The 16,505-nt window shown below is 47.0% G+C and overlaps 2 protein-coding genes across 2 annotated transcripts in view; one reads left to right on the forward strand and one right to left on the reverse strand.

Moving 5' to 3' along the window:
• Positions 1 to 12,488, reverse strand: part of gstcd (glutathione S-transferase, C-terminal domain containing) — a 36,319-nt gene extending 23,831 nt beyond the window's left edge. Inside the window, exons 1-5 of the mRNA XM_030352124.1 lie at positions 12,314 to 12,488; positions 11,772 to 12,202; positions 10,832 to 11,275; positions 8,831 to 9,172; positions 5,350 to 5,443 (exon numbers count right to left, since the gene is read on the reverse strand). Coding sequence (XP_030207984.1) covers positions 5,350 to 5,443; positions 8,831 to 9,172; positions 10,832 to 11,275; positions 11,772 to 12,194 — 1,303 coding nt within the window. The 5' untranslated portion in view covers positions 12,195 to 12,202; positions 12,314 to 12,488. The remainder of the gene's footprint in view (positions 1 to 5,349; positions 5,444 to 8,830; positions 9,173 to 10,831; positions 11,276 to 11,771; positions 12,203 to 12,313) is intronic.
• A 198-nt stretch (positions 12,489 to 12,686) lies between these two features.
• ints12 (integrator complex subunit 12) overlaps positions 12,687 to 16,505 on the forward strand; it is a 4,038-nt gene continuing 219 nt past the window's right edge. Inside the window, exons 1-7 of the mRNA XM_030352125.1 lie at positions 12,687 to 12,878; positions 13,094 to 13,257; positions 13,540 to 13,713; positions 14,005 to 14,189; positions 14,588 to 14,747; positions 15,554 to 15,706; positions 15,938 to 16,505. The exon at positions 15,938 to 16,505 is cut by the window's right edge and continues 219 nt beyond it. Of these exons, the coding sequence (XP_030207985.1) occupies positions 13,102 to 13,257; positions 13,540 to 13,713; positions 14,005 to 14,189; positions 14,588 to 14,747; positions 15,554 to 15,706; positions 15,938 to 16,498 (1,389 nt within the window). The 5' untranslated portion in view covers positions 12,687 to 12,878; positions 13,094 to 13,101 and the 3' untranslated portion in view covers positions 16,499 to 16,505. The remainder of the gene's footprint in view (positions 12,879 to 13,093; positions 13,258 to 13,539; positions 13,714 to 14,004; positions 14,190 to 14,587; positions 14,748 to 15,553; positions 15,707 to 15,937) is intronic.

Raw genomic sequence — 16,505 nt, forward strand, 5'->3', positions numbered from 1 at the left:
TCCTTTAACACAATTTTAGTGTGCAAACATAAAAGGTGGACAAAGTTAACAAAAAGGAATCAGAAATATCAAGCATCAGCTATTCAAACAAAAAAGCAAAGACCCATCCAAAACAAAATAATCCATGATAAAGCCCAAAATAAAAAATAAAATCGATAAAGGAAGAATGCGAAAAAAGCCAAAGGCACAAACACTCCCAAGTGTTGAGAATGCAGGAAAGGAAAGGTACTTTTGACCAGGTATTTCTCCATCAGCCCTACTTCAATAGATAAATAATCTTTTATTCATAGGGTGCGTGCGGTAATAAAGCCAGGTAAGTCAATCCGGGAGAGATGCTAAAGCTCAAAACACACACTGTGTACCAGGCCGTGACAGCCCTCGACTGTCCACTAGGCATTACAATCACACTTTAAAGCCCCTTAGGCAGGGAAACTTGAACTGTCTTCAAGGGAGAGCCGGAGAAAATAAATATAACACACCAAGGAAAAAACGGTGGGTTTTAAATTCTGCTTCGGCTCGCCCTTAAAAAACACTGGAGTCTGCTTCATTATGAATCGAGTGAAATTGAACGAGCAACATGGGGTAATCCAAAAGCAGGACGGAAAAAATTGGCTCCAGGCGGATTCCAGTCCCCCGCACCCCCCCCCCCCCTCTTCCACGGCACTGATGTGAAACCTCAACAGAGATTATCGAGCCCTGCAAAATAAAATAAAAAGAAAGGAAATATATCTATGTATTATCTACATATATGCATATATATGTCAGTAAATAAATAAATAAGAAAACCTAGATAGCGTGGATAAATATTCATGAAATGACATTATGGAGACCCGGAGAGTGTGAAGACGTTAAGTGGCTTTGCATTCAAATCGCAACGTTGCCACAAAATAGAGAGCGGCAGAGAGGAGTGTCTCTGCTAGGGGGGGCTTCAGGTGTCTGGAGGGAGGGGTGGACACAAGATTACCCATTACTACCTCTGATTGGGAGTAACTAAGAAAGGCAGCAGCGGGTGGTAGACCTCACCCTCCACACACACACACACACACACACACACACACACACACACACACACACACACACACACACACACACACACACACACACACACACACACACACACACACACACACACACACACACACACCCTTTTATTTTAATGTACCATGTTGCTCAGGATGGATGGCCTACTCCAAGGAGTATGTAGTGACGATAGCTTTCTACAATCTCAGCATGGGGAACAATAAGTGCAGAATAACAATTTGTTCAATTTGTATTTTACTTTCAGATAAGCCTCTGTAGGTGTTCCCGTGCACAAGCGTCAGAATTCTCCATTGTATTGTACTGCGCTCCGTTTTATATGATTTTGCGTCTTAAAAATCCAATAATAATAATCACACATAATCACCAGAGCATAACAAGCACTTTCCCCCTCTATTTTAAGACAACATGAAATGGCATTAAGAGCTTAACGTCTTGCATATTTTGGGATTTTAGGGCGGAGCCTGCAACAATATGATTGGACCAATCAGGATTGGATTGGAGACATTAGTAGAGCACCGACTGGTTAAATGAAACTCTATAAGGTATCTAGGGGGTTAAGATTGGTTGGAGTGTATTGCCTCATCTCCTCTAAATTGGCAAGGTGTTTAAGAATAAGTGGGCAATAAGCGTGGGATAAGGACCTCAAAAGGCTTTTTAAGAGGTTACGTCTTCAAAAAGGATCTCATCATCTAGCTCATATTTCTAAAAGTAATGAGTCATGTAGACTAATCTGGGAAAAATCGTTTTGAACTGCTCCAGTATTGATCAAACTGTCTGTGCCAGCTGTCAAAACAACCGTCAAGAAAATCATCATCAATCACTTTTCCACTGACTGGCTCGGATAGGGTCTCCGACAGCATGCGGCGCCTAATCCATACACTGCACCAACCCTGGCCCATCTGGAAGGCCAGTTGTCACAGGAACTACATTAATATGACCGAAAACAACCAAAAATAGCTTTTGATTTGGGCATTTCAAAATTATCTTTACTTTTAAAACTGAAAAAACTTTTAGACCCAATATAATAATAATAAAATGGTGATATATCGATGGACCACATATTGTATTGCAAATCTTAATCAAAACTATATATGCTCTGTATATATGGAATGAGAGACGATCCTTTATAGCTCAAATCCTACACTGATCGCTATTGGGATTATAGCAAATCTCTGGGTTTCAATGGTTACTCTAATGTCTGTACAAAGAGCTTTGCCAATCCTCAAATCCCATGACCAGTAAATATGAAAACTAACAATGACGACTCTTAATGTATATTTTATATGTACAGCGAAGGCAGCAGAGGGGTGAATGGGGCCGAATGCAGAAATTAATGCGTGGGTGGACACTACCAATCCGGCTAACAGAGCTATTAGCATTATGTTGACTCAGAGGAAACCATTATCTAAAGCAGTAGTCAGTTGTAACTGTGTGTTGTAACTTCTCTCAGACGTATCTCGACACCGGGCTAAATATCCTTTCCAGGACCGGTTTGCATTTGTAGCCCGAGATGTTCATTTTTATTTTAATCCGCCGAAACGCTTCAACTTTGACACCCCGTTTTGCGTCAGCAAGGTCTATTTTGAAACGGCTTTAATAACCACCTGTGTGTCACAGTCAAAGAGGCACCGCAGGAGACAGGAGACAAATGGCTGCCTGGGGATCCTCTGCGGCGTTTCAACCGTCAACCGCCGGTAACCTCAGACACAGAGTGGGGAACACAGCGCACATCTCCTTGAACCAAAACAAGCCCCCGGAGCAGCTCACAGCACAAGACATGACAAAACACAGCAGCTACCTCAAGGTGTCCTTCTTCCCCGTTTCTCCCAAAACATAGTTATTTGACTTCCCCTTTCTTTTCTCATCCCTCATTCTCTCTCCGTACTCCTTTCTTTCAATTCCTGCTACCCCCACTTGCATCTTCTCCATTACATACGTTGAGCTTTATTGAGGCTGCAGCTGCATACATTAAGAGACTTGTTGTACACAATGGCCCCAGTCTTTACCTGACTGCTTATCTCTGGAGGCCCTTGCGACACACTTTATTGAAAAGGTTAGCAGGCTCCTCTGCAGAGCTAAACAAACAGTCAGAGTGTGCGTGTGCGTAAAAAACCCATTTGTTTTAGTTTTTTTAATAGATGTATTGTGCATCCCTGTGCTCCCGTTTTCAGGGGTTTTAACGAACACTGTTGCAGTTCTCAAATCTATTTCTGCGTGCGTGCGTGCGTGCGTGCGTGCGTGCGTGCGCTTGCGCGATAGATACACGCACGCACGCAGTGTGAACAGGGGGGAAGCCCACACACTCGGCGCTGGGGACAAATTGTGCACCTCTCGTCTCTGCGCCGCCCTAATTGCTGCGGTGCTGCAACACAAGGGCCCACCTACCTTCCCACCCCGCGCTGCTGAGAGGCGCTGGCAACCTGCTCCATTTATCAAGCACAGCGTCGACAACAATAAAAATGTAGTCCAGTCCATGATTCACACACACACACACACACACACACACACACACACACACACACACACACACACACACACACACACACACACACACACACACACACACACACACACACACACACACACAAACTCACAGAGTAGACTTCTGCCCACACGACAGCAGACAGTACAGTATTGTTACTAAGCACTAGAAAGGTCTGAGACCGAAATTCTCAAGGTTGTGGTTATTTGTACGTAATTGTTCCTTGCGCACATAGACACACACACACACACACCTTGCTCACGAGCACGCACAGACACACAAACACACAAACGAGTGGACGGCCCGCCCACGCTGCTTTCCAAAGTACAGTATTTCAACTGAACAGATAAAGGATTATGTAATCAAAATACAAAAGGTTGTAGTCATTTTGTCTTGATCGCAGCTCTGCCAGGGCTTATGAACCTCCTGAAATGTAATTGATGCATGGGAGGGATCCGACCCCAGCCTTGTTTAGGGGATGTGACTTATGCAATCAGCACAATCACTGAGGAAAACAAACTGCGATGCTCAGTTTCCCAGCAGCACGGTGGCTGTTCCTGTGTGCAAGGCAAGTTATGAGCTATCAACAGCAAACCATTGAATGGATCTCGAAGAATGTATAATAAATGAAGTTCATGTCGGTTCAGTTCACCTTTATAAAATACTCCGCATCTCCAAACTCAGGATAAGTTTTAATCTTCAACCCTCTTCACGCACCAATGGAAAGTGCTATCAAATGTAATTCTTTTTTTAAAATGGTACATCTCTACGTGGACATAATAATCAGTATATGTCCTAACATTTAATTGAAAAAGCCCATCACGTAGTACCAAAATGTCACTAATTGGAACAGGGAGAGGTGAAAACCAGAGAAAGAATAGAAACAGAGCGTAGGGGGGGTAGACCGTATATTTTCCCTCCATTAGCGAGAAAAGCTAGTACGCCTTAGCACATGTCGACAGGTCACTGTTTAGCGCGACAACAACAACAACAACAACAACCACAATGGCTCCCTCGTTGATACCAAGACACCCGAGTGAATTGGATGCACTAGGAATATATGATAGAGAAATAATATTAATAACACTACAAAAGGGAGTTAGAGAGAGAGGGGTCAAACAGAGGTAACGATATATGTGTGCACACAACATTTAGTGTCATAACATATATCGTAAACCAGATTCATGTAAATTAGTTTAGCGTCGATGAATGCAACGTTCCCGGTTCATCTGCGCGGGAACCCGTTCAACATGCTCCGACTGTTTCCAATAATGGGAGCAGGAACGGAGTGCCACGAGTCTGTTTTCTAAACAGCTGAGTTGTGTTTGTAGTAAGAGCAGCTGTTACAGTAGATATCCGTTATTTTCGCCACATTCATCATAAATCATCAGAAGACGCCAGCGTAACAATCCGGTTTCCTGCGAGGGTGATTTCCCCCACTTCTCTGGCCACTAACTCAGCTGCTCTCACCGGACTACTCGAAAACCAGCTGCAAAAACACACACATGATAATCCAAGCTCCTTTGATGGATGCAGCGATTCAATGACAATGAAATAAGGGTCTCTACAGCTTTCTTTGGGCAAAACTTTGTCGCAGAAAGAACCCTCAACATGTAGTGAGTTCTAAGGTACTTCCACACCGAACATCAATGCCGTAGTGACAGGTCAAGTTATAGATGGTTGTTTTTCTGTGGCACTTTTCTGGACGTTGGCCCACTGCAGCCCACCTTTCTGGGTTTCATGTCAGTTTGGGCCACGTGCGAGCACCTTCGCATTGCAGGATGGGAGGGAAGGCAGGGCCCAGAGAGGCAGCGTGAGGGCTTTACCTTCCGTGGGGTTGACGGCTCCTGGGAACGACTCCCACGGCAGGGTCCGCATGGCGCCGGGGTGGGGGGAGTAGACCGCCTCGATGGCCTGCTCCTATAGGGTGGCGCACGGATGACAAACACGCAGTTGGTTACCATAGAAACACTGTTGCCGCTGTGGCCGCCACACGCGGTTCTTTACCAGGACTGCTCGCTGAGGCTCTGAACAACAAAAAACAACAAGCTGCCAAGTGCGATTGGAATTTTTTGCTTCCACCAAAGACTGTGTGGGCAATCTTAATGACAGAGTTTAAATATACTTCATAGCAGGTGTTTAATTGGTATGCATCGTTGTGCCTTCGCGACAGCGAATAAGTGTTTGTAGAGCAGAAACACTGATGTCGTGTAAAAGTCTATGGAGAGAGAAGGAGTTGGGAAAAGAGAGAGAGATAGAGAGGACATAGGGGGAAATGGAAAGATATATCGAGGGAAAGAGGGGGATAGAGAGATGGATGAAGAGACAATTGGAGAGCAAGACATGGAAAGGTGGAGAAAGAGATGAGAGGAGCGAGAGAGAAATAAGTAAGTAGGGAGAAAAAAGCGCTACAGAAAGAGAAAGCGAGCTAGAGAAAGCACGCTAAAGAGAGGGATGGATAACTACAGGAAGCACGCTAAAGAGGGGTAGAGAACTAGAGAAAGTGAAAATTAGGTCTAAAGAGAGGGACAGAGCATAAGAGAAAGTGCAAGTGAGTGCTAAAGAGAGCGACACAGCGAGATGGAGAGGGTCTAGTTAGCTTTAATGCAGGATAGTGTGTCCAAGTGCGTCTTGCACACACACACTCATACACCTCGCTGTGTGTCAAAAACACACTCACCTCCCTGTATCCGGCTCCCACATGCACCTCCTTTTCTGTGCCACAAACCCCTCCCTGTATCTGTCTCACACATGCACACAAACCACTCCTCTTCTGTGTCAAAAATACAAACACACAAACCTCCCTGTGTGTCGCAAGCACACACTCAGACTGACACACAACTCTCTGTATCTGTCTCACACATGCACACAAACACCTCCCTGTCTTTGTCATAGACACACACATAGACCTCCCAGTATCTGGTCACACAGATAGGGGCATACACACACCGCCCAAACTCACTCACACACACACACACACACACACACACACACACAAACACCTAACAATATTCTCAATGAATTTAGCGATAACATAACAATTTATTATTCATGTAGTCTATAGAGTGGAAATAAATTATCTATAAAAAATTGGTTGCTTTCTCAGATGACCATTCCATAAAAAACTTAATGGACAAATGGAGGAAGGCAACCAAACAGTTTAGTTTCTGAAGAAATCAACGGCCAAGGCTTGGTATTTGGATTTCCCAAAAACTCATAAATTCATACATAACTTACAGATCATCAAGGCCATCAACCAAGCCAGAAATAATATCCGGAGAGTGTATCTTAACACACACACACACACACACACACACACACACACACACACACACACACACACACACACACACACACACACACACACACACACACACACACACACACAATTAAAAGACAGACATAGCCAAAAGACGCCCACGCATGCAGACAGACGGCCAGGCAGACTTATGTGTGGAGATGCAGACAGACGGGCTGACATGCGAGAGGACAGACAGACAAACAGAGACAGACACCTTGGCTAAGCCAGTACAACAGCTGCACGGCAGACATGACGAAGGCGACACATGGCGAGCCTGCTAATCCCCCAGGGTAGGCAAAGAATTGCGATCATTGTGTGTGTGTGTGTGTGTCAAATCAATCCATGTTTTGACTTTACCGCACACGAAAGCTTCCATTTGCGCACATCGCACCCTGCAATTTGGCCCCCATCCAAAGTTGACTAGAAGTTCTCGAAACACTTTGCCCTCATCAGCTACTCCTCCTCTCCGTCCTCCTCTCCCCGCTGCACCCTTCCCCCTTCCTCGCCTTGTCCCCCTGCCTCTCCTCCCCCTCTTCCTCCACTCTCCCATCCCCTCCCCTCCTCCCTCGAGGTATTGTTCTTGATGGCAGGCCAACAGGAAATCGATGATTGATCTATCTGGAGAGCGCAGAGCTTACAGAGCAAGGGGGACTACAGCAGGGAGAGGCTGAGGCCTCACACTCAGACAGCGCGGTCCTCCTCGTTCATCCCCAAGTGGGGAGACAGCCGCTTCTTGCCGAGTTCTGAGCAGCTCACCCCACTAAGGCACCCAGCACAAAGTGTCTGTCTGTCTCTCTGTCTCTCTGTCTCTCTGTCTGTCTGTCTGTCTGTCTGTCTGTCTGTCTGTCTGTCTGTCTGTCTGTCTGTCTGTCTGTCTGTCTGTCTGTGTGTGTATAAGTTCATCTGTGAGACTGGTCAGGGTAGGGGGTCTACTTGAAGGGGTTGGCAAGGGGTACTTGTAACGTTTGCCCCTTGACTACACTCTGCACACCCACAGAGATGTGTTTCAGAGGCAGGCAGGAGCTATGGCTCAGGCGTACCTTCTGAGGCTCAGGCGACCCTCAGAAGGTACCGGGGTTGATCCCCTCCCGATGTCCGTAGTGTACCTGGAGGCCATCCTTGAGTCAAGTGTCCCCAACTAACCAACCTGCTCCTTCATACCATGCAGCTGCTTCACTGCAGGCGGCTTACAGGGAAGTGTCTGCTGAGCTAAAGGACTAGCATGAATGCTAAACAGGAAGTAAGTATAGACCTTCGTCAAGTGTTGGACGGGGGTTGGATGTCAACGAACACCTTGGGAGAGAATAGCCTGTGATACCTGCACTAATTCATCCGTTACAAATCGCTCCAGCGGGGAACGCCATGTTGCTCTATAATTACATTCATTACATCCTTCCCTTCAGTCACAGGAAACGGATTGGGATTTCAGACGGTTGAGTACAACTACATTGTCTTCTATCAGAAAGTCCTAAAAGAAATTCTCATTCTTTATGGTTCGGAAACTGTGAATAATATGAATCCTTGACGACAACGGAAGTAGTGTGGTTTTTTTCTTCGATGAATTGCGGGCAAAGCATGGAATTAAAAAAGGTACCTTACTTTATATAGGAAAAGAAGGCTCTGGAGCATTGAGCATTCTTGCGTAGCTCATAACAATAATTTTGCGCCATGTTTTGGGAGAGAACAATCAGCAGGAAGGACCGGACTAAATTACAGGGATGTAGGCCACTCCAGGCCCTCATCAGGGCTCTGCACAGACCACAGACGGGGGGGGTTCTCAAGTCCAGTGACTATGGGCAAACAACCTTGTGGGAGTGTTTGGTGGGCGCACACTTGTATGTTGGGGGGGGGGGGGGGGCTTTCCTTACCGAAAGCCCCCCCCTCCCCACATACAAGGGCGTGCCCAAGCACACACTCACACATCCTCGCCCACACAATCACACATGCACGCCTTCACCCTCAAACACACAAACACACAGCGAAAGTAAGTAAACCGGTTTATTTACTTTCAATTTCGTCATGGTGGGTCTTGGTCCCCCGATGAAGGCCACTTCCGAGGACTTCTCCACAACCTCCTCCGATGCCCCGCCAGCCTCCGCGGGGAGCGTCTCAGAACATGCCGGAGAAGGGGTAGTGGTGGTGGAGATGCCCTCAGGGGGAACCTCAGCTGGAGGAGGAGGAGGAGGAGGAGGAAGAGGAGGAGGAGGAGGAGGAGGGGAGGAGAGGAGCATCCCACAGGCCTGACTCGCGGCCAGGATCCCCGGGACCTCCTGCACCCGGCGGTACCAGCCCAGCAGGAGGGGGAGCCGGGACAGGGAGCTGGGGGCAGAGTTGGTCTGGAGGGAACACTGTGAAGGAGGAGGGAGGAGGAGGAGGAGGGAGAGGGGAAGAAGAGGTTGAATAAACAGGTTAGAATGTGACTAAAATGTCCATCCAACGAAGCGGGATGGACAAGTTTCACTGCATTCCCCCCCCCCCCCCCCCCCCCTCCCTTATTCCACTCCACTCATAACCCTCCTTTCAACAGACATGGAAGGGTGAAAGAAAAGAGTGTGTGTGCGTGTGTGTGTGTGTGCTTAATGTAGACACACAAACATACATGAACAGTGACCATGTCCTGTCACTCTGTTTGAGGATTAAGTAAAGGATAAAGAGCGAGAGAGTGAGAGCGAGAGAGATTAGGCGATACGGTGAATAGGGGGTGTTTGGTTGGAATAGTAGCGCAGTGGGCGGGTGGGATGGAGAGTCGAGCGGAGGGGGGGGGGGGTGGGCGTTCAGCAGGCTAGGGGCGCCCCAGGGACGCAGACAGCCGCTGGGAGAGGAGACACGCTAGGCAGAGTGTGAAACTGGAGACCAGTGGAGCACAGCTGACCAGTGAACAGGAGGACTCCACTCCGTTCCCACAGTAGTCCGGAGCGGGACGGACGGGCTCATGAGGTTCGACGGGGAGGCGATGGTGACGGCAGTGATATTAACGGCCTCCTCCCAGCATGAGCCGGGGCAACCACAGCCAGCATTACATAAGCCCTCCTTAGCAAGACACTGAGAGTGTGCGCAAACCAAAAATGCACAAAAACACACAGTGCCAAACTCCCGATCTGCATTTGAAAAGCATAACTAGCAGTGGGTGGCACGGACCAAAGTCGAATTAAAACCACCATGTGGTCCACACACCTCCCCATAACAACCTAAATGTTCAACCGTTTCGGATGTTTTCCAACCATCATTAGTGACGGTCTGTTGTTGACCTCATAACTTCTGACATTCGATATTTACCCAGAGAAGAGGGAGGAAATAACAGTCAAAGAGCCATTTTAGAAATGGAAGCTCAAACACACACATCATTATCCAGTGGTGGTCCGTCCCCTCTGCCAAGTCCAACGCAGCTGTTCATCCAAGATCTGCTCTCCCTGCGTGGTGCGTTCCAAATAGCTATACCAGCATAACAACCCAACCGCAGAGGTTGCCAGAACATGCACTGTGGGTGTGAACGGGACCAACAACTTGATGAGGTCGACTATGGAATATTATAATAATAACACTGGGACATATAATAAGAATAGTCTAACTATGCAAAAAAAAAACGAAGATTGCAAAAAAAACAAAAAAGAAAGTACCAGTATTGATTTAGGAACATCATTTTGGGAAATAAAACGCTTGACAACAGTTGAAGATGAACTGGAAAACCACACGCCAGTAGATGGTTCCTCTCTCTGCCAGACCTAACTGTTCACTGTTTAACTGGAGCTGCGCTCAGTACCAAAGTTTCAAGTATATGTGTAATATGTAATCCACTTTGTAGGCTACTGCGCCTTTTTTCCCCACCAAAGTACTCCACTGTACAATGTAGGCTACACTTAAATAGGTAAATCTATAGCAGCTAATAGCCTCTCATGTTGATTGAGTTCCAATATTTTTTTAAATATTAATAAAGCAGAAGTAATTACAGGAGGCAACTCTAAACGAGGAGTCATTGATGTAATAAATGATAGCGCGGTGGTCATTACCAGGTAGTGATAGATGCACGGCAACAGCACCACATCCGTCAGGGTGAAGTACAATCCCTCGGCGAACACGTGCTCCAGCGGAGGCAGGTCGGCCGTCCTCACTTTCCTGATCTCGCAGTGCTCCCTGGTGGCGGGAGAAAGAACCGCATCCTCCACGGAGAGTTTGGCAAGAGCTGCCCGGAGTTCAAGGCTCTCGCCAGCCTCAGTGGCCTGTTTTTCCTCGGCTTCTTTGCAGTGTTTCTTCTTGTTCTGTTGCTGCTTCTGTTCTCTGAGTTTTTGTCTGCGTATTTTGTCGTCGTTGTGCACTTTGACAGGCTCGCCGAGCCTTTTCTCTAGGTGGAGGATGGCTTCAGGGAGGTGGAGCGAGGGATCAGTCGGGTTCTGGAGGTGTTCTTCCACAGCACAGGGGATGCCAATTTCACACAGCCTCGTCCAGTGGCTTACCTGATCATACAGAAGAGAATAATAACAAAGAGGGTTTTCTAATCATCCGGCTATCCCTTTTACCATCTCCACATTACAAGGAACTGTTCATTTTAAATGACCAAACAAGACACAATGAACAGAGTACTGGTTAATACTCGATTGTCTGAAAGGTGCAACAAAAACATGTTTTCCCGGTGTATATGAAAGATAGTCTTTATTGACAATATAGGCTGTAATTGTCTAGGCCAGTGATTTTCCAACTATGGCTGGGAAGTGGGAACTAATAAGTGGGTGACGGCACCAAATTGGTGGCGGGATGGGCATTATAAACGGATGTATAATGTGGTCATGGGATGCCCTCAAACACATGCCATGTCTGATTCATCACTATGTTTGAAGACTTAAAAGAGAAGCACTGTTTTGATGGATTTATGTAATAACATATTGTATTACAATTTCATTATAATACTAAGGTTATTCATGCATTGAATTGTTGAGGTGCATGGAAGCCTACCTCAGCACAGGCTTTGAGGCATGTCTTCTTGAAGCCTAACAGTTCTAGCACATCCTTCCGGGATGGATCAGCCTCCATCGTCTTGTCAATGATGTGCCGAAGGACCACAGCCAGTCCTGCTCTGCAATGCATCTCCGTTTCATCTAAAACTACGGGCAGACGACAGCCTCTTGCCAACGCAGGTACGTCTTCCAATTGGACTACAGAAAAATCACTTGCTACTATGACATGGTTTTCCAAGGTGTGAGCAATTATTGGCCGGGCACTGACGAGAAACACTTTAAAATAATTGGACTTGCAGTAGGAAATGAGAAAGAGGACAATTGAGGTGCGCAAGGGAATTGATGGCTCATCATCATCATCATCATCATCGAAGGAGACTTCTAAATAGAGAGAATGCTGTCGTTGATCCTCGGACTTCATTGCAGATACTACAAGGAAATAATAAGACATGGGTTAATTGTTTGACAAATCATGTTATTGCCAACGATCAATATTGGATGTGGAGAATGAATGTCAACATTGTATGTTGTGTGACATACCTTTCAAGCCAATTAAATAATGAATCTGGGTTGAATCGGAGACTAATGACACTAATATATAGATTAACTTGACTACAGTAACCGATTGCCCAGCCTCAAACTCAAACCACGTTATGTGTTGAACCACTTCCTCTACTTACATCTCTGTCATTACATAGGCTTTGATGGCTCTACAGTGCCCCCGTGCGCTGCCAGGTCTCTCTACCGGCACACCAATATTATACTAAAGTGTAAAATAGTCCACGATAAATATTTTTACAAAATTCTAGGCTACTAGATTAATAATTATTATTGAAGAATAATGCGTGAGATCAATGTTACATTTGTGAAATGGAAAAATAAATCTTATTAAGTATTTTCAGTTTCCTCCGGAGTTATAAAGCGGATGCACCGCCAGATGAAGACGGAAAAGCAGCTGAAGTGCGACTCACATCTATGGCCAAACCGGCTGATCAGCGCCTGGATTTCTGTCTTATATCCGTTAACATTTAGTTTGTGTCCGTTGTAAATACTACACGGCTGTTGGATTCGTACCTTCTAATCACTTTCGTACGTTATAAGAAAGGTAAATGAACAAGGACGTGATAGTAATATGATGGAGTAGAGTGCAACCCTTTGTAACATCCCTATCTGTCATTGTGCTTTATCAGAGACCTTAACAATCCTGGACATTTCTGACCTTGTAGTGCCATTCTAATGGCAAGAGGTGTTTAACTAACATGGGACTTTACGAAGCTTTTGAGTATAACCAACGCTTTATCATGCATTCTCCACCTGCAGTTTAAACCATGGCAACAGCCCTGAGTCTGGAGTTGGATCCGATCTTCCTCAAGGGTCTGGGTTTCCTGCACTCCAAGAGCAAAGACTCAGCTGAGAAACTCAGAGCCCTGCTCGACGAGTCTATGTCCAGAGGTAGTGATTCATCCTACCGATCATCGATAAAGGTATGCTGTACACACATGGTCTATTTCCTTGTTTATGTCATTCAATGCTATAAACGTTAACTTGCTTGACTCGACATTTCCTCTGTGCTATATGGTGTTTAATTTCCTGGTATGCTTTATTATATATTTTTTGTATTGGCCTATATATACTGTATATTGAATTTAGTCTCATTGCTATTAATGCGCTATAAATAACCTCAGTCGATATTTTGTTCTTTACTTTCTTCAATGTTTCTTGAAAAGTAAAATTCTGGTACATTGTGTTTTATATTTTATAACTAGGACATTGAGATCCCAAAGGGGTCTGCGTCCAAGTTAAGCCTCAGTAAGCAGGACTCCAAGTCCTCGTCCAGTTCCTCCTCATCCCCCAGCAGCAGCAGCAGCAGCAGTGGCAGCAGTAAGTCCATCCACTCGGAGAAGAGCAAGAAGGAGGCAGAGAAACGCCCTGCCGAAAAGGTAATGCATTAGTAGTACATTAGTCATGCCCGTGGGTAGGATGTTCAACTACCTAGCCAAAAGTAGTGGGTTTCCCCGATGCCTGCAGTCTACATGCAGGCACCCTTACCTGCTCCTTGAATGATCTGAAGTTAACTAAGTTGCTCTGGATGAAAGCATCCAACCAAAAACGAAAAGCTAAATGCAACTTCACCTGCTTATATTCACAGGATCAAGTGAATCGACTTAAAATGCATACGTGATGTACGGGATATTGTATACAACCATGTTCTTTCCCATGGGTTGACACAGATCAGGGTTGAGCTGTGTGAGGTGGAGCCTCCTAAAAAGCCGCGTCTGGAGAGGCAGGAGAGCCGCTCATCGCCCATCACCGTTCAGACCAGCAAGGACCTCGTCCAGCCCAGCATGCACGACTACGATGAGACCAACGCAGACGACTTTGCCATGGAGATGGGCCTGGCTTGTGTGGTGTGCAGGTATGGGGGTCACCTATTTAACTAACAATAGTTAAATCAGCTCAATCAGATGAATATTTGTCTTGGTATGTTGTCACAAGGAATTCATACAAAATACAATTGGACAATTATTCCAAATATTTAATAGAAGTATATGGTTAACGCAAAATGGATCATTTAGATATATTAAAGATAAATATCAAGGCCCAATCCCATTTCTACCCCTTACCCCTCCCCCTTTGTTTTGAAGGGGTAAGGGTAAGGGGTAAGGGGAAGGCGTAAGGGGTAGAAATGGGATTGGGCCCAAGTACGTCCTCATTCTCAACAATCACCAGCATGCGTGCAGTGGATCATTTTGGAGATCTATTGATGGAATAGTTGATGCCAACGCCTTTTTGTGCACCTGCCAATGGCTCCAGGCAGATGACGGTCACCATGGGTAACCAGCTGGTGGAGTGCCAGGAGTGCCACAACCTATACCACCAGGACTGCCACAAGCCCCAGGTGACGGACAAGGAGGTCAACGACCCGCGCCTCATCTGGCACTGCGCCCGCTGCACCAGGCAGATGAAACGCCTGGTGAGTCCTTCTCCATCACCGGACTGCGATGGGGTACAGGGTCGGCTTAGCTCAGGAGGTAGAGCAGTTGTCTTGTAACCGATAGGTTGCTAGTTCAATCCCCAGCTCCTCCTAGCTGAGTGTTGATGTGTCCCTGAGCAAGACACTTAACCCTAACTGCTCCTGACGAGCTGGCTGTCGCCTTCCATGGTTGACTCTGCCGTCGGTGTGTCTATGTGTGTATTAACCGATGTAAGTCGCTTTGGATAAAAGCGTCTGCTGCATGCCCTAATTGTAATTGATGCTCCTACTTAGACCAGGGCTCAAGACTGCCACCTTTTATCAGGTGGTTGCTAGGTCTTTTCTTTAGAAGATTTGTATATAGATATAAGAAAAAGGGTTCTCCCCAACAAGTAGAAATGCTAGTCTTGAGACCTGTAGACTCTCCTTGTGTTCTGATTCCTACAGCTCACTCCGTCCAGTGGTTTCATGGGACAAACTTGGTTGAACGCTGAATCAAAAGAGTTTTGACAACAACAACTGTAGTCAAAGTAATATCCAAAAGAATTGCAGATTCTGTTGTTAGGAGAGGGAGAGTGTTTTTGGCTTGTTCTTAGCCTCATCGGAAAAGTGCTTTGGTTAAAGCTCCGGCCTTATGTAAATGTCATTTAAATGTATCAATATCACTGCTTAAAAGTGTGTGTGTGTGTGTGTGTGTGTGTGTGTGTGTGTGTGTGTGTGTGTGTGTGTGTGTGTGTGTGTGTGTGTGTGTGTGTGTGTGTGTGTGTGTGTGTGTGTGTGTGTGTGTGTGTGTGTTTATTTTCCAGGCCCAGAAACCCCAGAAGCCTCCCCAGAAGTCGAGCCCCGTCGCGGCCTCCGCCGCCCCCGTAGTGAAGGACGCGCTGGTGAAGAAGACAGAGATGAAGTCAAAGACCGACGCTGCCAGCAGCTTTCAAGCTTTCAAAAGAACCGAGTTGAAGGTAGGTGTTCCAAGTGGTTTTGAGCTCTTTATAGAATCAATCAGGGGATGTTGTCTTTATTAACATACTGTCTTATTCTTTATCTGGCTCTTGATTTTTTTTTTTAGTTAACATCACATGAATGATTTATATTTTCGATGTTCCTAACCTTCCGATGAGACGATCCTGGGTTTTTGATGGCTCGATGTTCTACTTTTAATTGGAAACCTTCCTTCCCTTTTCCCCCCGCAGACTTCCGCGCCTGCAGCCAACCCCGGTGGCACCGGCGCGTCTTCCGCAGGCAGCGGCCTCACGGGGTGGGCCGCCTTCGTGGCCAAGACCACCCCTTCCTCCGTTATGTCCAGCACCAAGCTGGCATCCTCGGGCTCCAGCACCAATGCCAGCGCCCAGAAGCCAGCGGGGCTGTCGGGACTGGCGGGGGGGACCAAAAACGGAGCGGGGGCCGCCAAACCGTCGGGCGGCGGCGGCGGCAACGGGGGCGGTTCGAGCGCGGCTCCGTCGAAGCAGCCGCCGCCCCTCACCCTGGGCAAGCAGTCGCTCAACCGCTCCTCCAGCGGGGAGGGCCAGGGGAAGGCGCCCTCCGGGGGCGGGGGGTCCCCGGGGTCGTCCCACGGCTCCGGGGGGAACGGCGGAGGGTCCGGGAGCAATGGGGGCGGGAACGGGAACAGCGGGAACGGTTCGAAGGCGGTCGCGGGGGACAAGGCCCCCACCTCGCAGGAGTCCCAGCTGAACGCCATGAAGCGCCTTCAGATGGTGAAGAAGAAGGCGGCGCAGAAGAAGCTCAAGAAGTGAGCGTAGG

This window comes from Gadus morhua, chromosome 3 (assembly GCF_902167405.1).
Source record: "Gadus morhua chromosome 3, gadMor3.0, whole genome shotgun sequence".
In the NCBI taxonomy this organism is placed as follows: domain Eukaryota; kingdom Metazoa; phylum Chordata; class Actinopteri; order Gadiformes; family Gadidae; genus Gadus; species Gadus morhua.